Source organism: Copadichromis virginalis, linkage group LG2, assembly GCF_057382275.1.
Source record: "Copadichromis virginalis isolate Kocher_CV1m ecotype Utaka linkage group LG2, C_Virginalis_male_GT1.1, whole genome shotgun sequence".
Lineage (NCBI taxonomy): Eukaryota > Metazoa > Chordata > Actinopteri > Cichliformes > Cichlidae > Copadichromis > Copadichromis virginalis.
In genome coordinates this window covers 9317206-9341256 of record NC_140619.1, presented here as the reverse complement: position 1 = coordinate 9341256, position 24051 = coordinate 9317206, and the positions used below count along the sequence as shown (strand labels likewise).

General features: G+C 42.2%; 2 protein-coding genes across 2 annotated transcripts in view; one reads left to right on the top strand and one right to left on the bottom strand.

Annotated features, from left to right (window-relative positions):
* elp1 (elongator acetyltransferase complex subunit 1) overlaps positions 1-9509 on the top strand; it is a 17128-nt gene extending 7619 nt beyond the window's left edge. Inside the window, exons 18-36 of the mRNA XM_085470107.1 lie at positions 1869-1993; positions 2229-2302; positions 2847-2925; positions 3187-3266; positions 3905-4042; positions 4210-4295; positions 4385-4533; positions 4930-5053; positions 5161-5258; positions 6649-6850; positions 6963-7024; positions 7155-7217; positions 7314-7374; positions 7477-7590; positions 7672-7771; positions 7872-7999; positions 8265-8416; positions 9162-9240; positions 9369-9509. Coding sequence (XP_085326233.1) covers positions 1869-1993; positions 2229-2302; positions 2847-2925; positions 3187-3266; positions 3905-4042; positions 4210-4295; positions 4385-4533; positions 4930-5053; positions 5161-5258; positions 6649-6850; positions 6963-7024; positions 7155-7217; positions 7314-7374; positions 7477-7590; positions 7672-7771; positions 7872-7999; positions 8265-8416; positions 9162-9240; positions 9369-9436 — 1982 coding nt within the window. The 3' untranslated portion in view covers positions 9437-9509. The remainder of the gene's footprint in view (positions 1-1868; positions 1994-2228; positions 2303-2846; positions 2926-3186; positions 3267-3904; positions 4043-4209; positions 4296-4384; positions 4534-4929; positions 5054-5160; positions 5259-6648; positions 6851-6962; positions 7025-7154; positions 7218-7313; positions 7375-7476; positions 7591-7671; positions 7772-7871; positions 8000-8264; positions 8417-9161; positions 9241-9368) is intronic.
* cpxm1b (carboxypeptidase X (M14 family), member 1b) lies at positions 6765-24051 on the bottom strand. Its single transcript, XM_085470119.1, has 15 exons — positions 23718-24051; positions 22118-22273; positions 19587-19696; positions 19350-19489; positions 18976-19060; positions 17987-18146; positions 17805-17896; positions 17075-17198; positions 13807-14003; positions 13525-13704; positions 12407-12604; positions 12224-12320; positions 10513-10652; positions 10330-10432; positions 6765-10049 (listed from the first exon to the last, which is right to left on the bottom strand). The coding sequence occupies exons 1-15, from the start codon at positions 24016-24018 to the stop codon at positions 9742-9744; spliced, it is 2391 nt and encodes a 796-aa protein (XP_085326245.1). The 5' UTR covers positions 24019-24051; the 3' UTR covers positions 6765-9741.

The window sequence follows — 24051 nt, the reverse complement described above, 5'->3', positions numbered from 1 at the left end:
ATGACCGGGGAACACCACAAACGAGTACAGGAGACGTTTCAGTGCAACTGTAACATTCCTGACTGCCCGACAGACGGTAGCCTTGGAAACGTGCTCAGCGTCACCAATATTATACAGAAAGCTCCCGTTTGCAAAAAACCGAAGTGCAATACAAATAATATGTACAGAACTGAGAGAATGTCCGCGATGTGTCACATGAGCAATATTAGGCCTGAGGATGTTATCCAAATAAATTATAGATTGTGCTGAAAAACGGTAACGTTCACACAGGAAATCATCAGGAAATGATAAAATGTCCAAACGCGCTCTAATCACTCTCTCCCGGCGGAGAGCTCTGCGGAGAATTTGGGCTTCAACATCTACTGGCTCTTCAAGGAAGGGGCACGCCATGTCTGACACTTCCTACAGTCAGGTTTCTGACAAAGAGGCGGAGACAGTCAGGGTTAGTTGAAGTAAACCTGCTAGGGGGCAGGTTAGCTTCACGGAGTGTGTCGTCATAGTAACTCACTCAGAATTAATCTAAACTCGCTTTGTGAAACCGAAAACCCAGAGTTTTCGTTAACTCAGGGTATACTTACTCAGAGATTGCACTAAACCGGCTTCCCGAAATAGGGCCCTGGTGGATAGAAGCCTCTGAGTGTTTTCAGTGTCATCATCTTGGTGTTTTAACATTGCACGCTGTGTGATCATACCATGGTTTATGTAACAAGGACCATATTTACTAAATGAACTTGAAAATAGTGCTTTGAGCTCATAAACCTGTCAGTAAATGTTTACTGAGGCTGGGGGACGGTTGGAAGTGAGGGGACTGAACACTTCTATGCGCTCAGAAACCTTTTGGGTATTAGACTCCAGACACTTGCCCTTTAGGCTCCAGTCGCAACCTTGTCCCAGGGAAGCTAAGGCCTAATTATCATGTGGTCTTTTTCTAGTGTTTTATATACAGTACCAGCCAATTAAAAACAAATAAAATGCTGTTTGTTTGTTTTTTTCCTTTAATTTTGTTTTTTCCCTTCCTGGGTCCACTCCATTTGCTTTGTGCAGTTTTTCTTTTTTAAGGCAGACATATTTGTCCCTCAGGTTTTTCCCTTTCTTTGTACATTCCCTCACATCAATTCTGATCTTTTTAGCAGGAATCTGCTGACATTTGTGAGTCTTTATATTGATGCTATAATTTTCTTTTCTTATTCTGTTGTGATGATCGTTAATCTCTTATTGAAAAATTCAAAAACTGCAGTGAAAAAGTAGCGGGAAATGTGCAGGATCAGGATGAATTGCACTGAACAGGCTCATCACTGTAGTTGTGGGCTGCGCTGACCCAGAGTGTAGTAATATTTCTCAAGAGGTGCACGTCAGGTTACGGCGTAGATTTCCCGCTGAAGCATAAATCCCTGCTAACTGTGCATCGTAATCGTCATGGTTTTTAGTTGGGAAAGAGCCCACTGTGGGTCAAGTATGATTTGTTTCCACAGGTGGAGGAGTTTAAGTATCTTTGAGGTCTTATTTTCTTAACTGAGGAAAAAGCAGAGTGGGCGATCAGTCTGTAGTACAGATGCTATACTGGTCTGTTGTAGTGAAGAGGGAGCTGAGCTAGAAATTTACTCCATCTGTTTGATCTGTGATCCATGTTTCTACATGGATCACACATAAATGTTCACCTACAGCCATGAGCTCTGGCTATTGACTGTAAGAATGAATCACCAATACACTCAAATGGGTTTCTGGGCTCTTCCATAAAGAAGAAGTGAGTAGCTTGGTCATTTACAGCTCACTGTAGCTTGGACATAAATGTTTTTCATTTACTGAGCAAGGTCTTCTTTCTTTGTGTGTAATAGTGATGGTGAGCTGAGTGAACTTTGACCCCACAGGGTTGCAGGCGGCTCTAGCCTCCGATGGCGGTCAGAATGATCAGAATGATGAGACACTTAGACGAGTGGAGAGAGGATCCAGGATCGTCACTGTGGTGCCACAAGACACCAGAGTGATTCTGCAGGTCACACACACACACACACAAGCCCGTTCAGCTATCTTAGTGAGGACCTTCATTGACATAATGGTTTCCCTAGCCCCTTACCCTAACCCTAACCATCAAAAATGAATGCCTAACCCTTACTCTTACCCTAAACCTAACCATAATCTAATTGTAACCCTGCCACTAAAACCATATTTTGACTCTCAAAAATGCCTTCAAACGTGTGGGGATTTTGATTTAAATTGTGTCCATCCAGATGCCTCGTGGGAATTTGGAGACCATACATCACAGAGCGCTGGTGCTGGCTCAGCTCAGGAAGTGGCTGGATAGGTGCGTTTGAGATCGTCTTGTTATGTTCTTTCAGAGAACATTAAGGTTCTGATATCCAGAGCCAAGACTAAACATTTTACACTAAATCATAAAAATGAGACGTGTTTGCGTAGGTGATGGCCTTCTTTTTAAAATTTTTGATCCTTTTTATTCATGGAGTTTATCTTTAAAATATATTCTGTTTATGGCTAAAATTCAAAGTTATTTCTGTTTGTTGCTATGAAACAGTTGGAAGGATTTAGAAAGTTTTAGTACACAGTTCATGCGGGATCTGAGAGTACAAATGACTGTAAACATATGTGCACCTGACATTTCTGAAGAAGAGCTTTTAAAAATGTCTCCCTTTCTACACTTCCAAAAAGTTTGAGAACCAGACATCACACCTCTAAATACTGTAGCCGAAATCTCAGCAACAACCTTCTGCTCCCAGGCTGTGATGATCTGTTCCATTACCTTTTTTTTTAAACCCTTTAAATTAATTAAATAAATCTTATAAATAATGTGTTAAGACTGAAAACATTCAACTTGTTTTTTTTATAACCAGTTTGAAATTCAGAGACGCCTTTGAATGCATGAGGAAGCTGAGGATCAACCTGAACTTCATTTATGATCACAACCCAAAGGTTTGTTCTGCGTCTTTATGTGTAGTTTTATAACTTTTTATTTTCCTTTAATGTTCAGGGCAGGCAGTTTATTTAAAATGAAGCTAAAGTATATAGTAATATCTACTATTAGTCACCAAAAGTGATGTGAATATATTGCAAAGCCAGAGAAGCTGCAGGAGGTTTCTGTGCATAGACACTGAAAGACGGATGGATGGGTGGATGTTTCTAAGCTATAACAAGGCTGTGAATGAGTAAAAACAATGTTATTTTTCTTCAAAGGCTTTCCTGGAGAACATAGAGACCTTCATCAAACAGCTCAGCTCCATCAATCACATCAACCTCTTCCTCACTGAACTAAAGTAAGACTTTTCAAAGAGGTCAAAGGAATACATTCTCACCTTAAAAGAAAAATGACTGTATGGTGTGACATCACCTGCTGTTTTTAAAAACTGCTGTTTTTACTGCATTTTAAAGACTTGGCATCAACATTTCAGCCACAAGTTATCCTATTGGAAAAGAATGTTTAGTATTGGTGCAGTGCATAGAAACAGATGCCTGCTAATTAGTACTAACTGATTAATTAAAATACTAGAATTTAATAAAGCTGAAAATATTGGATGTTCGTTCCCATTGAGTCATATTATTTGTTAGATCCTTTGTTTGTGGGTTTTCTCCGGGCACTCCAGTTCCCTCCCACAGCCCATAGACTTGCATATTGGTTTAACTGGTGACTGTAAATTGGCCATACGTGAAAAGATGGATGCCTGGATCAAAACAGTTTTGTATCAGGCTGTAAACATGTTTATTTCTGCTGTAAAGAGATTTTAACATGGGCGTCTACGGGGACTGACTCACTGCTGGAGCCTCAAGTGGACATTTTAGGAACTGCAGTTTCTTATTATTTGTGCATTTGTTTCGATCTTTAATCCCTGAAGGTTGCAGTTTGTTTTTTATTTTTATTTAAACAAAAAAAAAATTTCTTCCGTTTTTTACTCAGAGAGGAGGATACGACCGGTAGTATGTACCCCCGTTCTGAAAGCAGCCCGGTCCAGCCTCAGCCTGCCTCGAAGCAGAAGAAAGTGGACGTGGTGTGTGATGCTTTACGGAGTGTCATGGATTCAATGGATCCAAACAAGTCAGTGAAATCTTTTTTTTCTTAAATGATAGTAAACATATTAATGTAACAAACTGTACTATTTGCGATCTTAAAATAGCTGAAAGTAAAACTAGGAAGGATTAGAAATGTTCAGTAATTGGATCATTTGATGGGAGCAGTGGGACATAAAACAATTCTCCTTTCAGGTTCTGTCTGTCCATCCTTACTGCATATGTGAAGAAGACTGTTCCTGAGCTGGAAATTGCTCTGCAGAAGGTCCACGAGCTTCGAGGTGAGCACACCTTAGACCCATCGATGACCTTTCTGTCTGTACTTGCTCTGATCCTTCACTCAGTGCTCTGTGTGTGCATTCCTATTTAGAGAACCCTCCTAAAGCTCCTGGTGCTGTGAGTGCTGAGGAGGCGTTAAAGTACCTCCTCTTCCTCGTCAATGTCAACGACCTTTATGACTACTCGCTGGGAACATACGACTTTGACCTCGTACTCATGGTGGCGGAGAAATCCCAGAAGGTAGGAGACTGCAGGGGAAGAGGAACCACCAGACTTTACCTCAGTGCCATGATATACTATATACTTTATACAGAATCGTTGATAGTGAGATCAGTAAATAAGTTAGTGGATCATCAGGATGTGTTATTTAAAATACGTTTTACATTATTTCTAATAATGATAGACCATTTGATTTTTTTTTTTTCAAACATTAAACAGGAGACTTTAATGCTCTGAGAGCCTGTGGTGTAATCAGGGGAAAGAGTATCAGTAAATTTGGTGTGAATTAAAGACTTTTCCATGTCCAAAGTTTTGAGATCTTTATTTTTTGTGCAGCAACAGAAAGGTTAATCTTTCACATTGTGTATAGAGTAAGGATACAGCTGATTCATGTTGCTATCTCCTCAATCCCTGCAGGACCCCAAAGAGTACCTGCCTTTCTTGAACATGCTGAAGAGCCTGGAGCCAAACTACCAGCGCTACACCATCGACAAACACCTGAAGCGCTACAGAAAGGCCCTGCACCATCTCAGCAAGTGTGGTCAGTCCGCTTGTGCCTGTCAGCTTGGTCTTATCTTACTGAGAGTTGCTGTTTTTGGAAACTCTGCCAGAATCTTTTTAAGTTACATGATGAGTGTTTTTGTACAGGAGAGGAACATTTTCCTGAAGCTCTGCAGCTCGTGAAGGAACAGAAGCTCTACAGTGAAGCTCTGAGACTGTACTCAGCAGACAGCGCTCACTACAAGGTACGCACACAGCTCAGGACTGTTTCAGGTCCGTGTCGAGCTGAACCCAAACACTGCAACATGACACATGCATTCATGACACTGATCATAGTTTTTCAAATCACTAATACCAGGAATGACAAACATACACCCACAGAAGGGTTTAATCTGGCCCCGAGGATAGTTTTGCAGAAAAAATGGAAAATAAAATGGCATAAAAATCATCAAGGCTAAATCACGATGAAAGAGGCTTTCTGAGCTGTTTATTATTTCCAGGCCAGAGGTCTGATTCTTTGTCAGTTTTACAGCCTTTTGTCTGACAAAGACATCCCACATTGTCTGCCATGCCACACCAAAGTCAGGTGGTTAAACCCAAAAGAGCCGTGCTGATGGGGCTCTTTGATTTACTAGTGGAATTTCTTTGTAATGACTGGATGGATGTGGGAAAACTGAGGCATTTTTGTTGAGATTGTGCTTGTTTTTCCCAGACTCAAGTTTTATAAAAGATAATTTGTTAAATGTGAAATTTGTCAGTGTTGTGTTCTCAGTCATCCACAGATCTGGATGGAGTGAAACATTTGAAACATTTCACCTCATACAGCTGTAAACACTGACTCTCAGGTATTTAACCCCTTGCAGGGTTGTCTCCTTGTATGCTGTGCAGTGCAGGGAGGAGCGTTTGGACCTTTTACATAGGAGAGACTGAACAGCCACGGCACAACATGAGGCCCAGGACTCAGCTGTACTCTCCTCTTTCCTTTAAGTGCAGATGTTTACATTTTGGACTGAGTAGACACGACACGTGGTTTAAGCAAAAGAGGCCATGTAGATCCACTGTGATTGACCATCATCAAACAGAGGTGGTGGTCTTCAACACCAGCTGATGGTGTTGAAGTATAACACAGACTTGAGATGCTTTACCAGGCGATTTGGCCCACACTCGCATCACACCGTGGCCTCTGTGACTGCAGTGAGCCACGTCTTGGGTTACGTGAGGTTCAGTTTGAGTTAAAGACACCGAAGCCTTTTGGATGAAAGCTGGACAGATCTTAAGACATTAAATATAAAAGTTTTTTCTTAATTTAAAGAAAAGGAGAACAATTTTAAAAAGTTTTTATTTTATTATTAGAGGTAATTTAAAGAAGAGAAATCAGACTACAAATGTCTTAAAAACATTTTTAAGAATAAAAAGGCACCGAGCAAAGTCTAATGGATGAAATTAACACAAATATAAATAGAGAATTTATTTTACATTCTTCGATAATCAAACCTCATTTCAAATCTCACTGTGGCACTTTACGCTGTGAATAAGGTCACACACATAAATTCACCCGTAGAAAGCGCTCACCTGTTCACCCGGTCTTGTGTTTATATGCTAGTTAATTTTGACACTTTGCTCTTTGACCTCAAGACACTGAGCTGTGCCTACGCCGAGCACCTGGTGGAGCAGCAGCAGGCGGAGCAGGCCGGCCTGCTCCTTTGGCGATGTGGAGAGCCAGCACGGGCCCTGCAAGCTTTTGCCACCAGCTCCAGCTGGAGGAACGCCATCTGCGTGGCGCAGCAGATACCGCTACCACCCGACCAGTTAGCTCTGCTGGCCAGAGACCTGGCAGGTAATCATAAGAACAGGTGGTCATGTGACCTGGAGATTAAGTGGAAAGTCAAGAAGCCACATCGCTGCTGGATTATATTTCCAGTGAATGTTTCTGCTTTGTTCCTTTGTAGAGAAGCTGAATGAACAGAGGCGCTACTCAGAAGCTGCTCTGCTGTTGGACCAGTATGCTAAAGTAAGCTCTTCTGCAGCCATGACCAACCTGAGAAATTCTGATACAGCTAAAGATCATCCAGCAGTGTAGCACTTCCTGCCTGCAGTTGCTAGCCAAGGTCTGAATGCCTGATTTTCCTTTGTTCCCACAGGACTGTGAGGAAGCCATCTTAGCTCTAATCACTGGGGCATCCTGGGAGGAGGCGCTCCGATTGGTCAGTAAATAAACCGCCATCTCTTGGGCCTTTTCACTTTGCCTTCACCTTTCTTTTTACACAATAGAACACAAATATTTCCTCTGCCTGCCTCAGATTTACATGCACAACAGACAGGACATCACTGAAACCAACCTGAAACCCGCCATATTAGAAGGTAAGAGAAGTTCAGTCTCTTATTTTATTGAACCATGCTACTAAGAAAGAGGGCAGCCATACAAAGAGGGCATAGTCTTAGCATGTTGATGTTTTCCATCAGCTGTAAACACCCAAACCTCCTTCCTGGAGGCTCAGGTTGGGACTTTCACCCGACACAAGACCCGCCTGGCTGTGGTTCGAGAGCAGAAAGAGAAAGCCAGACTGGACATGCTCGGTGAGAATCGGACTGAATTAGCGGTTTTTGTGTTATCTAACGTGAACGTGTTGTGACCCGACCTTTTGTCCGCCTCACCAGACGAAGACGGTCCAGACTGTGCTGACGCCGAGCTTTACTCTGAAGCCAGCAGTGTGATGACCAATTCCAAATACTCTCACAGTAACTCCCGCATCTCCTCGTAAGCCAGCCGCTTCCACCTTAAGAGTTTGTCAAGCGTAGCCCAGCTGGAAAATACTTCAGCTTTGTTACTGATGGAATGTTTGTCAACGTGCTCGCAGGAGATCATCGAAGAACCGGCGGAAAGCAGAGAGAAAGAAGCTCAGCTTGAAGGAAGGAAGCCCAATGGAGGACAGAGCACTGATGTTCGCCCTGGCTGAGATCATCACTACTGTGGACAAAATGAGAGGTACGACTATGGAACAAAAACATCAGCAAACAGTTGTTGGTCCACATTTAGTGCTGCTCCCCTTCACAAGGTTTTTCTTTATAATCATTCCTCTTGTTTGAACTCGACATCAAAAGATTAATTCCTGGTCTGACTTGGTGTGCAATTTAAACATAGTAAGTAGAAAAGTTTTAATACAGAATTCAAGACTTGTATAAGTCACTGTACCCTTCAGTGATGTTACATCCATCTAGGTGAAACCTTATTTGTTAATTCCCCCTGACAGAGGAAGTCCACAACCTGCTGAAGGTGTTGGTGCTGTTCCAGTTTGACAAACAGGCAGAAAAGCTGCAGCTGACCTACGATGAAGCTCTGCAGATGATGGAGGCAGCAGTTCCTGAGGTGTGGCCTGAAGGCCTGCAGACCAGCCAAGCCCCGGTAAATATAGTTCTTATCATTGTCTTTAACAGTCTTTCTGCACATTTGGCTTTGTGCATTAGTATGGATCTAAAGATCTATCTTACATGAATTTACATGAACTTACATGAATCCTAAATACACTAAAAGGACCTTTTATGAAAGAGAACAAATAAAGGGAGCTGGTCACCCTGCCTGGGATAAGGGTACACTATTTGGGGGGTTTGCACTATTCAGCCTTCCTGGGAAGATGTATGGCAGGGTACTGGAGAGGTCTCTCCATTAGTCGAACATCAGATTCAGGTTTTCTTCCTGATTGTGGACCGCTGGACCAGCTCTTTATCCTCCTGAGGATATTTGGGGTGTGTAGGAGTTGCCCAACCAGTCGACATGTGTTTTGCAGTCACTGAGAAAGAATTCAAACATGTTTCTCGGAGGAATCTGTGGTAGTTTCTTCAGGAGGTTCTTCAGAAGTATGACATATCTGACTTATTGCTATGAGCTGGCCTCTCCTTTAGAGTGAGGGTTTAAATCATTTGGGAGGGACACAGAGTCGAGTCGTTACTCCTCCACATCGAAGGAGCCAGATGAGTTGGTTTGGCATCTGACTGTGATGTCACCTAGGCAAGGTATTGTGGACATGTCCTACCGGCATGAGTGTGGGCCTTTTCCTTAACGTCATTCCCTCCTTTCCTGCCCACTCCACTGACCTGTCATAAAAATGACAAAGGCCAAAAATAAATCTTAAACTTTTCCTGCTCTGCAGCTCACTGGGCCAAACTCCACGGCAAACAGCATCATGGCTTCTTTCCAACAGCAGCAGAGACCAGCAGCTTCACAGCAAGGTCAGCACAATTTGTTTCTTTAGCCAGTCACTTCTCTTCTCCTTAGTTTCACCTTTTTAGTCAGATAAATATTAAATGCCACCATTTAAAATTTTCTCTTATTGTTTCCCATCTTTTCCCCTCCGTAGACGCCGAGGTCCCGACCGCTCCAAAGATGAGAAACGGTGTCAAGTGGAAGCTCAGTGTTCTGAAGTGAATTAGTTTTGTTTTTAATTTTTAACTGTAAGGTCAAATACTAATCATGTAATAAAGAAGGACTCAATTATTGACTTCTCTTATAAAATGTGTTCATTCTCTTGAGCTCAAAGAAAACAATATGACATCACATACATTTTTTTCCCCAGAAATCAGAATAATTAATGTGGCTTTCGCTGCAGACTTTTTCCTAAGTTGCTCTGCTGCTCCACAGCAGAAGATAAAAACATTTCTAATGTGTGAATCCTGCGAAGGTGGGTCTTTGAACCAAGTCCTGCTTTGTTCTCGCTTTGATCACGATCATTATCACACCCTCTTTGCCCGTTTTGCAGCAGCAGCAGCGCGTCTCCGGTTGATTGCCTTGGTGGTGACACGCAGCTTCCGCATGCGTAGCTGCCGCAGCCTGAGCTGCAGGTCTTTGGGAAGTTTCCCTCCCTTCATCAAAAGCTCCTTCAGCCTCTCTTTGGGCATCTTAGTGAGGCGGAAATCACAGATTGTGGGGTAGTGGTCATACATGACCTGGCAGGTGCGGGAGGAGGGGAAGTAGCCCTCTGCGGTGGCCGTCACCCGATACTCGCCGGGGTTCAGCAACCGCCAGTAATCGCCATCGGCCACTGCAGAAAGGAAATAACAGAAGGTGGCATGAGGAAAAGTATCAGTGCAGTGGACTATCACAGTATACACAAACATCCAGAAAACCTTATTTTTTTCCTTTATTATAAAACATGCAAAAAGGGCCAACATTTTATCACGTTATCAGATTTCCACTTAACATCATGATAAAGAAATAATTAAAAATGTCCAGAATCTATTGACAGGCTATTGATGTTTAGTTGCTTCTGTTATTCTTACCACCAAAACTGATTCAATATCTGACGTGAAATAAAAATGTACCTGATCTAATGTGATGATTAATGTCATCGACTTTGATAACGGCGTCTGCTATTCCAGCCCCCGTATCCTTGTCGCGAACCACACCCTTAATACCACGATGCACCTAAAATAAACACAGCCTTTAAAAAAATTAAATAAAATGATAATCAAGCCGTTCATAAACTAAACCTATAAGTAATATACCTGCTCCATGTAAGTCAGCAGAGACTCCCTGTTGTTTTCCCACTCGATGGGAAGTTCGCTGGCGTGAGGAAATTTATCACAGGACAACTCCACAGTCACCTCGAAGCAGTTGGTGTGCAGATAGCTGAAGTCATTCATACCTGAAAGTAAAAAAGAAAAATATGACGAACTTTATTTATTCAATCCAAGTTATGTTTTGTGCTGAGGTTTTTCTGGTGTTGAGTTTATGTTTTTAAAGACATAGTCATGTTCAGCTAAATCAAACACATCTTTGGTCACCTGCTAGGAGAAACCCTAGTTTATCTGTTCTGACCCGAGAGGTTTCAGTCATATTTCAGCTCTGCTTTCAGAACAAAATGAAGCTAGTGAGGCTGATCTGCGCCTGTGAATCTTACTAGTAGGGATGGGTACCGGTATCCAGTGCCATGATGGCAACTAGCAAACACCGTCGTAGTTACATGCTGCTGTCTTCTTGTTTGATGACAGATACTCCCTTCACCCTGGCCAAAAAGGCTAAAATGACCAAAGAAAAAGTGGAAAACAGTTAAACATGAGAGGTTTTTGGACAAAGTTTGTGTTTTTTCCATTGTTTAAGCACTGCTTCCAGCCAAGAGTGATACCATATATGCCCCATAGCTGCAGAAAAGGCTAACATTGTTATCTTTTTACAAAAAAACAGCTGAACATGAGAGGTTTTTGGACCAATTTTGTGTTCTCCATTCTTTAAACACCGGTTTGAGCACCGTTTAAGCACCGGCACCCTTTCAAAAGTACCGGTTTGGCACCGGTATCGGATAAAACCTAAACGATACCCATCCCTACTTACTAGGGACCTTGGAAAAAACTGTGACCTATTCTAATGTTTGTCAAACTACGTCTTTACTAATACATAGGTGTCAAAACCTGTCATTAAGGGTACAGAGGTTGTATAATATCGTCTTTATCCATTTAGTCTCCCCTATTTCACCCAAAGCATCTTATTTACTTTTAAATAGGTGTGCATATGTATACCATCAGTTTCAGAGCAACCAGGTTTGTTAGCAAGCTGAAAAACACTTTTAATATTTTGACAGCAGCACTTTGTAATACAGCCCATGACAAAGGCCTTAATTCCTCTGTAAATAAATGAAAATTAAGTGTAGTTATATTTACCTACATATACTGAAAGTCGGGGTCTCGAACTCCAGACCTCGAGGGCCAGTGTCCTGCAGGTTTTAGATACCACCCTGGGTCAACACACACTAAATCAAATGAATCAAATCACCTGAATCAAATGATTAGTTCATTTGATTCATTACCTCAACAAGACATGTTGCAGAGGTTGTTTAGCCATTTAAATCAGCTGTGTTGGATCAAGGACACATCTAAAACCTGCAGGACACCAGCCCTCGAAGCCTGGAGTTCGAGAGCTCTGACTTAAAGGTAGGCGCACCAGATTAACAGGGTAACAAATCAGTTTTTCACAGGTAACAAAGAAATGATTATACTATTATTAAATTTAAGCAGACTGAAAGTAACCTAGTAATGCATAAGTAATTTTAGGTAGTGAAAAAGTTAGAGTTAAGGTCACATCTGTCTGCAGATTCTGATGGTATTAATTTTGTCTTGTAAGCTGATAAAGGAGATAAACAGAATAAAAATTAAATGTTAATTTAAGAAACAGAACAGAGATTTAAGCTTTAAATCTGACTTTAAAAACACTCGTTCTTACTTCCAGGCACATTGTGCCAGTCGGCTCCATTGATGATGTTGTTGTATCTCAGGAAGTCCTTGTTGTGGCACGGCCGGCGGTCATGGTTGGACATCACCTGTGTTATATTACGTGTAAAAGTACACTGTTCACTCACTTTCTTTAAGGCGTTTTGTAGTTTAAGAGCGTGGAAGGAGCAGTCACCTGATTGGTGCTGGCGTACACTACCGCCAACCAGCGGAAGAAGCTCTCATCAGCGGTGGGCGTGTGCTCACGAGGCGCCCAGTCCCGTGTCATGTCGTATGGGTAGGTGACCACCAGCTCTCCACCGTGGAGGTTGGCACCCAGAACAAATGGGATGTTCTGCATCCAGCTGATGACAGCTCGGGTCTCTGACGCCACCTGATGTTAAAGGTGACGAGTTTGTTAAAACTTGCAATCAGGGTAAACTCGACTGTTTTAGGTGACATTTTAATGGCAGTAAATAGTGGACGGTATCCCCAGAAAACATGATGCTGTGGATATCTGTCCACCTTTTTAGCTGTTTTACAAGCTCTAGCTGTTGTTTGTTCCACAAGAAACAAAGAAGCATCAATTATAACCCTCCTGCAGCTCCTTTCTTCCTCTACCCACTAGATGCATTTGAATTAAGACATCCTTCAATGTGTTGTATTGAGATTAACTTTGGGATCGCAGGCAGGAGGAAAGAGGAGACAAGGAGGCACAAATTAGCCATAAGAAACATTTAGGTATGACTCATCACAATCTAAGAGTGAAACCTACAAAATTACAGGAAGAAAAACTGGAAGCTTATTAAAAGGACTTTGTCCTATTGTTAGAAAAACTAAGTTTAAAATATCTGTTTTTATTTTAAAAAATTCCTTTTTCTTTCTATCTTCCAGTTTAATTTTTTAAATTACATTTTTTAAAATGTTTTTATTTGTTTAATGGTTTTTTAATTAATTAATTCATACTGAAAATCGTTATTTATCACCCAGACAGTCAGAGAATTTTAAAGTTAAAAATAAAATGTTAAATTTAGACATGTTTGGTTTGAACTATCCCTGCTTCTGAAAGCCTCCACATGACCCTGGTCCACGTGTACAGGTTGTTTTTACTGATGCCTTTTCTCAGGACTGAATCGATGTAAAAATACTATGACCCGTCACCGTCGTGTTTAAACCGTTAGGATTAAAACGCCATTAAAGTATCAAAGTTTTAAATCATTCTACAATAAAATATGAAATTGAGAGGCAGGAAAACAGGTGATGGAGATGTTTTTCGTGTGTGTGAAATGTGTGTTTGTCACTCGTGTGTCTCACAAAAGCTTCTTCGGTGGTGTACTGTTCAGGGATGGGGAAATAGTGGTTGATGAGTTTGGACCGGTCTGTCTCCAGCTCGATGGCGGTCCACATCACTGAGTTGAGGTCAGCAAAGTTGTGGTTCATATCGATGCCTTCATAGCTGTAACGTCCCAGCGACCAGCCTGCCAGCTCTGAGCCCTGAACGTCAAAGAAAACAGGATTAACTTCTTTCAGTTCTGGTAATTTATTACTCTCATGTCTAGTGCTGACATTCAGAGCTGACAGGGGAGTTTCCTGCACCTTTTTAAAAGCCATCTCATATCCATCGGGGTTCATGGAGGGCAGAAGGTGGATGCGGGTCTCTTTGACCAGGTGCACTATGCGCTGGTCTCCCCGTTTATACTCCTGGCAGATGTACTGCATGAGATTTAGCAGGAGCTCTCGTCCCAGCACCTCGTTTCCATGCATCCCTGCAACATATCGGAACTCTGGTTCTCCTGCAGGGGGCGCCAAACACAGAGATGGGAAGGCTGGCTCATACCAGACTTTTACTTGTCATTTGGTTAATGCCTTTAAAGATTTAAACACAAATCACATCAAAATCCTTTATGTGCAGTGGATATCATATGCAACAGCTTTTAATACACGTGCAGTTTGATGTTTTACATGCAGAGTTGCACAGATCAGTGGGCCACATACTGCACATTCAATGGCAGGTATCTCTGAAATGTCACATGTTATTCTGAGAAATGCTCATGAGGAGGACTCTGAGCTCACTTCACTGCTAACAACAAATACGGCACATAACACTCAGAAAGTTTTCAAACAGCGAGCTGTGCTGTAAGCAAATATATTTTAAATATGAAAATGGCTCCGAGGCTATTTAAAACACTTTAAAGCACAGATTTAAAGCTCACCCATCCATCCAACCTATAGAGAGAGATATATATAGTATAATAGCAGCTGGATAGCGTATTGGTAAGACTACACGCCTCTGGAGCGGGACTTTCAAGTTAGACTCTCACCTGGGGCATCTGTATTCAGCAAGGGTACTAGGCTAGACCCCTCATGCTGCTCTCACAGCTAGAGATTGATGAGGTGCAGCACACATGCTATGGCAAGGGGGAGCCAGGATGACAGGTCGGGGGGGAGATATCATCACCCCTCCCAGTGTGGTGTTCTGGGATTATACCAGGGGACCAAGTATAAGATGAGTATGGGGGCAGATTTGCATTCAATTTCTTGTTCACACTATGTTTAAAGGTCATATTCTATAAGATAAGATAAGATAAGATAAGATAACCTTTATTAGTCCCACACGTGGGAAATTTGTTTTGTCACAGCAGGAAGTGGACAGTGCAAAAGTTATGAGGCAAAAATTAGAATACAATAAGAATAAATACAGTACACAACTGTACAGAATAGAATAAAATAAAATACTATATACAGTAGAATAAAATAAAATAAATATACAATAAGATAAAAATAGAATACAAATACAAATACTATATACAACTGAGTAAAAATACAACGATGACAGAAAGGATTATTGCACTTAGTATTATTGCATATGTATGGATGTGTGTGCTTGATCAGTTAAAGTCTTTATTATGGAGTCTGACAGCAGTGGGGAGGAAAGACCTGCGAAATCTCTCCGTCCCACACCGTGGGTGCCGCAGTCTCCCACTGAAGGAGCTGCTCAGTGCTGTCACAGTCTGCTGCATGGGGTGGGAGATGTTGTCCATCAGGGATGACAGCTTAGCCGCCATTCTCCTGTCACTCACCACCTCCACTGGGTCCAGAGGGCATCCTAGAACAGAGCTGGCCCTTCGGATCACCCTGTTCAGTCTCTTCCTGTCCCCAGCAGAGATGCTGCCGCCCCAGCAGACCACACCATAAAAGATAGCAGAAGCCACCACAGAGTCATAGAAGGTCTTCAGGAGTGGGCCCTCCACTCCAAACGACCTGAGTCTCCGCAGCAGGTACAGCCTGCTCTGCCCTTTCCTGTAGAGGGCGTCTGAGTTATGAGTCCAGTCCAGTCTATTGTTCAGATGAACACCAAGGTACCTGTAGCTGTCCACAGCCTCAATGTCCATACCTTGTATGTTCAGTGGTTGCAGTGGAGAATGCTTAAATGCTATAAATATGACCTCAGCTTCAACAAAGCCATCATGGTAAATGGCAAACGGCCTGCATTTGTATAGCGCTTTTCTAGTCCCTAAGGACCCCAAAGCGCTTCACACTACATTCAGTCATTCACCCATTCACACACTGGCGATGGCAAGCTACATTGTAGCCACAGCTGCCCTGGGGCGCACTGACAGAGGCTAGGCTGCTGGACACTGGCGCCACCGGGCCCTCTGACCACCACCAGTAGGCAAACATGGGGTTAGTATCTTGCCCAAGGATATTTGGCATGCCGCCAGGAGGCAGCCTGGGATCGAACCACCAACCTTCAGATTAGTGGCTGACCTGCTCTGCCACCTGAGCTACAGCCACCCTTATCAACAGCACCGTAAAATAAATCAGAGAAAAGAACAATGAAGAAGATGTGGTTAACCAAACAAGAGCACAGATTTAAACCCAAACAGACCCCAACCTCCCCCCGACTGACTTCAACATAACAACCTGAAGTGATTTTTTGGCGGGAAATACCCTACCTACCACTCTGCTGCCACGCGGGCTGAGTCGATGAGGCCAAAGAAAACATTTGTACACCTTAAAGCAAACGAGGGAGAACTCTGGACTGTTTATGTCTCACACAGTAGTGCACTGTATCTGAAGAAGGGCTGAAAGACACGGTCAGAACCAGTATACTGACCTGCTGACCTCTTAGTTTACTGTCTCATTAGGGGAGAAGCGGCATGGCAGCACAGCACCATGTGGAAGATTCAAGGTTTAGTTGAAGCTTTAGATTGGAGCTTTCTTATGAAACAGTGTCTGCCCAGATTAAACGGTAAATAAAACTGTAAATATTATAGACATCAATGAAAAGGCAAATTATGTTGAGGAATACTTTGACCTAGATGGAGCATGTACAAAGAGAAAAAAGAACAGGCTCCATGATTAACGCCTGTGGAACTCCAGATGTCATAACAGCTGATCTGCAGGAGTATTTTCTAGTGATAGCTGAGAAAATCCTGAGTTTAAGATAAGATTTAAACCAGTAAAGAGCCAAAGCCCTGACTCTTCACAGTGTTCCAAGCTCTCAATAAGTAAATAATGATTGCAGCTTTGTGCCATGTTTCTAATTAGAAATAAGAAGTTCAGCTTCTGAGAAGTAAATTAAAAAACACCTGTGAGGAGGAGGTGGACGTCATGAACACGCACAGAGCACCACTGCCATCCTCAGGGAATTTAGGGTCTTCTGGTTTTTTGCGTTGCACAAGGATACTCTGACATCCAGACTAGAGGAGTCAGGGATTAAAACCGGAAACCTTCTAACTAGTAAGACTAGATTAAGCTTTGATTTGTGTTAAAAAAAACCAAATGATTTCACTGATGAGCTTTTCTTCCTAGAGTTAAGCTTCCCTCTCCTGCCGCTTTCACATTTCTCTGTAAGTCTCACCCAGCTCGTGTTTTCCTGGATTGTCGGAGATCTCCATGACATAGAGCTTCAGCCCCATATAGCTCTTCCCGATGCTGTAGATGCGCGTGATGTCAGGGCACTCCTCTTGTACTGACTTCATCAGCTGTTAAAACAAAAAACAAAAAAATGTGTTTCACTGACACAGTATTTCAAAGGGCAACTGTTTTGTAGCCTCATTGGAAGTGTGTTAAGCTTAGATGATGCCCAGATAAAATTCAAGTGCATCATTTCAACCCATCTCAGCGGGAAACAAATGATATGTATAAAAATGTGGGGTAAATTATTTTACAAACGGATTATTAGAAATTAATTATCTGAAGGTTCCTCATTTAGTCTGAGTGTCTTTGAACCATCTGAAGTATTTATCCAACACTTCTTTTAGGAAATTGAAGTTAAAAAACTGCCAAAGAACGCATAAAATACACATACAAAGTAAGTTAGATGGCACAGAGAAACTTCTTGTCACTGAAGTGGAGTATAAACATTTCATACGTCTACATCCCATAAATCAGCCATGTCAGACCTCTGGCTATGTTTGGGGAAGGTGGACCTGTGTTTGCTTTGGTTGTTTGTTTTCTGACCGTCAGATTCAGACAGCTCGTAGTGGCAGCACAGTTCATTCAACAGAAAGAAACCTCTGTATATTTGCTTTTGGTCAGACCAAGCAGACCACACACACATTAAAATGTTCAGGATATAAAACAAACACCTTTCTCATCTCCTTATAGTTGTGGTGTCTGAAGTCCAGCTTGTCTTTGGACTCTGTGGGCTCTGTCTGCCATGGATAGATACTGTTTGGATCTGTAAAATGGGAAACGTGTGTCACTTTAATTAAATACTTATATCTATATGAATGTAAAAAAACTATTTCCAGCTAGTGGCCTCTTATACCTGAGAGTGCACAGCCCAACACCTCAGCTCTCAGGCAGATGTGCCCCTTCGTCCCATTCTGGTACCAGGACTGTGGGTTGATCCGAATATAGCGTGCCACTGTGGAAGTGTTGAAGAGGGCGAGGACGGGTGTCTCTGCATCTTGGTTTCCTTCAAATATCTGCGACACAAGGACACATTTAGGTTAACGACCTATAATACAAATACGATTTTTTTAGTAATAAAAATATAAAATTGTACTGTAAAAACTATTTTCATAACTGAATATGAGCACATTGCTCTATCACTGCAAACCGTGAATTTTAACGTCAGTTTGTGCACGCTTGTCATATTTTGATCTCCTCTGATTTTCACCACCTGAATTCAAAAGCCCCGTGGGGAAAAAAAGAAAGAAAGAAAAAGGTTGGACAAAGCACATCTGGCACATCGTGCCAGCTGTGGCTGAGTCACACATGCCAGACAGAGCAGGGGAAAGAACAAACCCCAACAAATCTGCACAGTTAAACCAGTTTTTGAGTTTTCAATAACCGAACGTCACAAACTTTGCCCTCACACTGTAAAAATGAAATAGCATATAATCTTTAAATGTGCTGCGTCAACACTATGGACCAAACTTTCCTTTACAGGACTTTGTTGGAATGATGGTAACAGCTTGCGGGTAAATTAAACTCTAATGGCTTTTCCTTTTTTTGTCCATGAAGTGGGTTCAAGCTTCTGTGGTGGGAGTAAGAATAACGCAAAGTTATTCCACAAATACAAGAAAAACACCCCCCCCCCAAAAAAAAAATCCCTAAAAGTCAAGTGATAGATCAGTTTGCTTATATTATTTTGGCCTGTATTCTTTCATAAACATGCAAAAGGCTAACCCGTTACCTTTAACAGATAAACCCGAGACAAAGAACGGCCTCGTGACTCCTTTTATAACCAGCTTAGAAAGTGAAACGTATACACAGAGTAGAGGGAAGATCAGAGCTCGGGTGTTCACTCACAGCCTCTTCAGTCCCGTTCATACATGGCTTCCAGACCAGTGTGTCATTGCTGAACTGCACCTTGTAGGTATGCACAATGTCCCAGCTGTTTGTGAACAGAAAACACACATCTGGGTTGTAAATATGGCACATGTGATATGACACACACTTTTTAACTTAATCAAGACATTACCAGGTTTCTGAAAAAGAGCACAAACTGAAGACGGAGCAAAGCCTGCTTTTATGTGTCTTAAATTAAGTAACATTGAGTAACATCTCACAGTAGGCAGACTTTGGGAACACTATCTTGGACTTCAAAATGAAACAATACTTCCATTCTGTCCTGAAACCAGTTTCCCAGCAGGCTTACTGATTTCTAACCCACCAGCACTGACCTCCAGATGGAGTTGCGCCCCTGCAGGATGACACCAGTAAAGCGAGTCAGCCGTCGAGCGTCAACCTCCAGCCACTGCTTCTTATCTCTGTACTGAGCACACCAGGCCCCATCATAGATATCTCCATCCTCTATTCCAGACTGCCACACACAAGTGGAATGCACAGTGTTTATGATGCTTCTGCAAGTATAGCCTGAAGTGCAGCGGTGGATCTTTTTTTAAATTCTGCGCAGTCACCTGGATGTTGAGTCGACCCCTGTGGGGACCCAGGCCTCGGCGCTTGTAGGACGAAGCCCTCAGCTGTGTGTCTTTGACCTTCAGTGACTCGAGACCCAGTGGAGGACATTCTGAGACAACCAGCAGGGCTTTATCAGTCATTTCACTTAATTATGAATGAAATTACAGGAGAAGGGGTGAATTCGAAGAAGTGTGAGTTCGAAAGGTAGAAGTCAGATTTTTTTAGAACGTTATTAAAAGACAGAATATCTGTGAACTGTCATTTTCTGATAATTTAGTGCCATCAGACAGAACACACTGTTGGAAAAAAGGGTTTTCTTATTTACACTGAAGCACGTTAGATTATTTTAAAATGCAGATGTTCAAATCAAACTTCCAGGAACTTGTGGCTCAGTGCGCTTTGACGCCCTGCATCAATATGTGATTGTATAAAATATTCAGCCGCATGGATGCATTGCATTTAAACAAACATAACCGTGCCTTGTACATATTTTACTGAACACATGCACACACGTTTCTCGTGAATAAAAAGCTGAGAGTTGACCCCTCAAAAGCATTTTTCACGTTTTTTTTAGCAGATTAGATAAAAAGGCAGATGCTTCCATACAAAAATCGCTTGTATGATGAATTTGGAAATGCTCATCATTATTGTTGACCTTTTTAGTGGGCAAATCTGAACCCCTCTGTAAGAACGCTGAGCGGAAACATAACTATTATTCTTTTATGTTTTTAAGATTTTCACTTGTTCAAGTGTCTTCAACCCTGATGGGTTTACAAATTAAGTCAAAGGCAGCAGGTAGAAAACAGAGAAAGCTGAAGCACTGAGGTTTCTGTAAACCTGTTCACGGGCTCTGCAGCCGTGAGTCCTCGGACAGACTCTCATTGTCTGCTGGGTTCAGCTCGGTTCAAAATGCCTCCTCCTCTTAGGAAGCTTTATTAGCTGCTAAAAAGCGTTGGGCCAGAATATAGAAGTAGCATAAATGAATGCTAAATGTTGATGGCATTTCCTGTAAAGACCCTTTCCCCCTTTTGCCTTGCACTCCTGTAGGATCTCCTTCGAGTTGCTTGTGAGTCAAAATGTGTCTTTGTTGCTGCTGACCACGGGAATCCTGCCAAACCACAAATTTATTCTCAAACTTCTGAAGCGGAGCCAAAGACAGCTGGCAAACTCACAACGATGCCCGGATTACACTCAGCTTTGACTACATTAAAGGAATCCACAACTGAGCTGATTAACTGTGTAAATAAATCCCACCAGGAGTTTTTCTAGAGGTAGAAGAGCATTATTGTGCGTCTTTCATTGTTCTCCAGCACTAAAGATTTCATCTTTCATTTAAAATGAATGAAGCCATAGAAGATGTTTTCCTGACCCTGAATCTGACCTCTGTGCTGGTTTCCCATTTTTCCCAGACTCGCTCTCTGCTGCTTCCTGTTGTTCTAAAGTTCAAGTCAAGTCACACTCATATTAACTTATGCATCATGCTGCTGATGAATGAAGGCATGAAAACACCTCTGCTAACAACCAGGAAGAGGCAATATTATAAGTTTGACACGTACTTATTCTCAACATGCAACATTTTCTGTCATATCTCACCCCAGCACTGTCTGACAGGCCTGCATGGATTTTTACGAACATCGGCTCTGATTTGACATGACATGACAGCTTGCCTACTAAGCATTTATTTCTAGCCAGCCTCCACTGAGCTAACCTTTGATCATTCCCTCTGTACACACAGATTATGCAGACAGATGCACTATACACACACACGCTTACTCAGCTGGCACGATTTCCAGTCTAGTACACAAATATGAGATATGTACTGTATATACAAGGGAATATGCACACGGCAGAAACCAGACTGTGCATAATCACACTAGTAACTACAAAACACTTCTATTCTGTGATGTGTGTTAACTACAGGGACTAAGTTCGGCTCAATCATACATGAGGGACAAAAATCAAGAGACGCTAAGAGTAAAAGGAAGCTAGAGGAAGATAATAAAACTCTTCAAATTGAAGTGAAGGAGGAGGAAACTCATTGTATATGGTACAATACATCATCGCTTATCGTGTTCCCAATGTAAATAAAGAAGACTGGCAGAAGCAGAAAGGTGAAATCTGTGAGCAGTTCAGCAAAAGTCTGAGTCTGCACTTTCTTCTTTTTAAGGGCTTCAATGAATCAATTTTGCGTTTGTATCATGAATACCTGTGTTTTTAAAAGTAGCTGCAGGTGGATGGAAGCTGCTGCCAGGCTTTAGTTTGAGCTTGCACTGAATGAGTGTAACACACAGCAGTTATACATCAGGCTTTACATATACAGTATGCCTCCATTCAGCACTGCCTTGAGTTTGATTGTCACAATATTAAACCCATAAATGGCTCTTATCTGAGCTAGTTTAGGAAATAGTTTGGTTTGTGGCTGCCTGGTGTGAGTGTGACCTGACAGCTTGACCTCTTTCAAGCAGGAAAAAGCAACCAAACCTGTCTGATGGGCATACTGTATACTTTGGGGCTAACCCCCGATACATACGTGGGGCTGTTTCTGTGGCCACTGATGGGCTCACTCTTTTTTTGACCTGGGGTTTTGCTCTTTCAGCAGCATTTGGCTTCTTGCCGATGACTTTGGGTTTCTTCAGGACCGTTTTGGGCTTCTTTGCTACCTTAATGCCTCTGGTGGACCTCTTTGCTATAAAAAAGCAAACCATTTGATACACAACAGGGCATGCATTCCTCATACCACATCAATATGCAATATTTTAGACAGGACACTTTACAATGGAACTTTGCTTTCAAGGAAAATAATAATAATAATGGATTGGATTTATATAGCGATTTTCTAGGCACCCAAAGCGCTTTACAATGCCACTATTCATTCACTCTCACATTCACACACTGGTGGAGGCAGCTACAGTTGTAGCCACAGCTGCCCTGGGGCAGACTGACAGAAGAGAGGCTGCCATATCGCGCCATCGGTCCCTCTGGCCAACACACCAGTAGGCAAGTAGGGTAAAGTGTCTTGCCCAAGGACACAACGACCAGGACAGAGAGCCCTTCCGGTTACAGATGCGATTTCCAACCCCCTGAGCCACGGGGCAATCGTGGCTCAGGGGGTTGGAATAGCTATATTTCAATCTCTTGCAGAGAACTAGATGAGACTCTCATATATTTCTATTAATAATGAATTGGTCTGCTTATTTTAACACAGAAACGGGAAAAAGCCCTGCACAAACAATCAAATTTAAAAATTCAAAAATATTTAACTATGGAGACAAGGCCAGCTGTTTCTTGGTGCTGTCCATCATTTTTTCATGCTATAATAATAATGTACGGTTTAATTTTTGAGGGTGAGATGACTCTTGCCAAGAAAGCAAACAAGATGTTACTCCCTGTGCCCCAAGTCTGTGAGACAGTTAACATGCACTGTCCTTCTTGAATTAAATAACGAGCTCAATAAACAAACTAACAACCCCTGCAGTAGATGTTCTGGATATGCATCTGCTCGCTGTGCAGTGGAATATTCCTGCATTACCAACATTACATGTGACTGGTTTTAAGAAGAGTTGCCTTCTGTTTTCTGCTCTCAGGCATTGCACAGCACATCTGGTTTTCATCAGCGGAAACACACGGCTAAAATGTTTCACTGCACCCTCTGCAGAATGTGGAACATCCTCCCCCAGCCCTCGGACAATGACTCTCCGACCGCAGATATGAAAACACTAACACAGTCCTTTTACACTCCGAGTATCTACAAAACTGTGGCTTCAAGTTGTTGTTGAAAGTCTGTCGCTTCATCAGTGATTAATGCGACCATGATTAGAGTTGGTAGACAGTTTGTTGCATCTAACTTTCAAAGCAGAATTTACATTGAATTAAAGTTTTGGCTGCTTTGTTCTCTTTCAGTGTCACCATGATGCATTTACACTGAAACTGCTTTACCACATAGGCTTTTTGCTTAAGGGAAAAGTAATGACCAGTAAAACCAAAGGACAATCAGTGGAGTTCATTTGCTCTCATGTAAGCTTTTCCATGAAGGAGAACCCTTTGAATTTAACAATTTGTCATCAATTTGAGATTAAACAGCATTAAAGAAAATGAAAAACAGAAATAAATATCAGTTTGTGTCCACTCACCCAACTCTGGAGGACCTTCTTCTTCTCTTTCAGTTGTTTTACCAGCAGCTTCACTCAGACTTTCTGGAGCTGTGGTGGGTTTGCTTATTGACTTACGATACCTAGTTGTGAATCCTGCGGTGGGAACCTCAGTGGTATTGGGTTTCCCTGCAGAAAAAAGGCTCTCAGTTGAAGTTAGAGCTGTGTTTAAAGCCACAGTGGCTCTCCTTGAGGTTGTGCCATCTGCAGGTCTGCTTATAACAACAACAAATGAGCCACAGTTCAGATAAAAAAGCACAGTGATGAGCAGAAATCCTGCCATAGCAACTCTCCCCTGCAGAAAACCTAACACGAA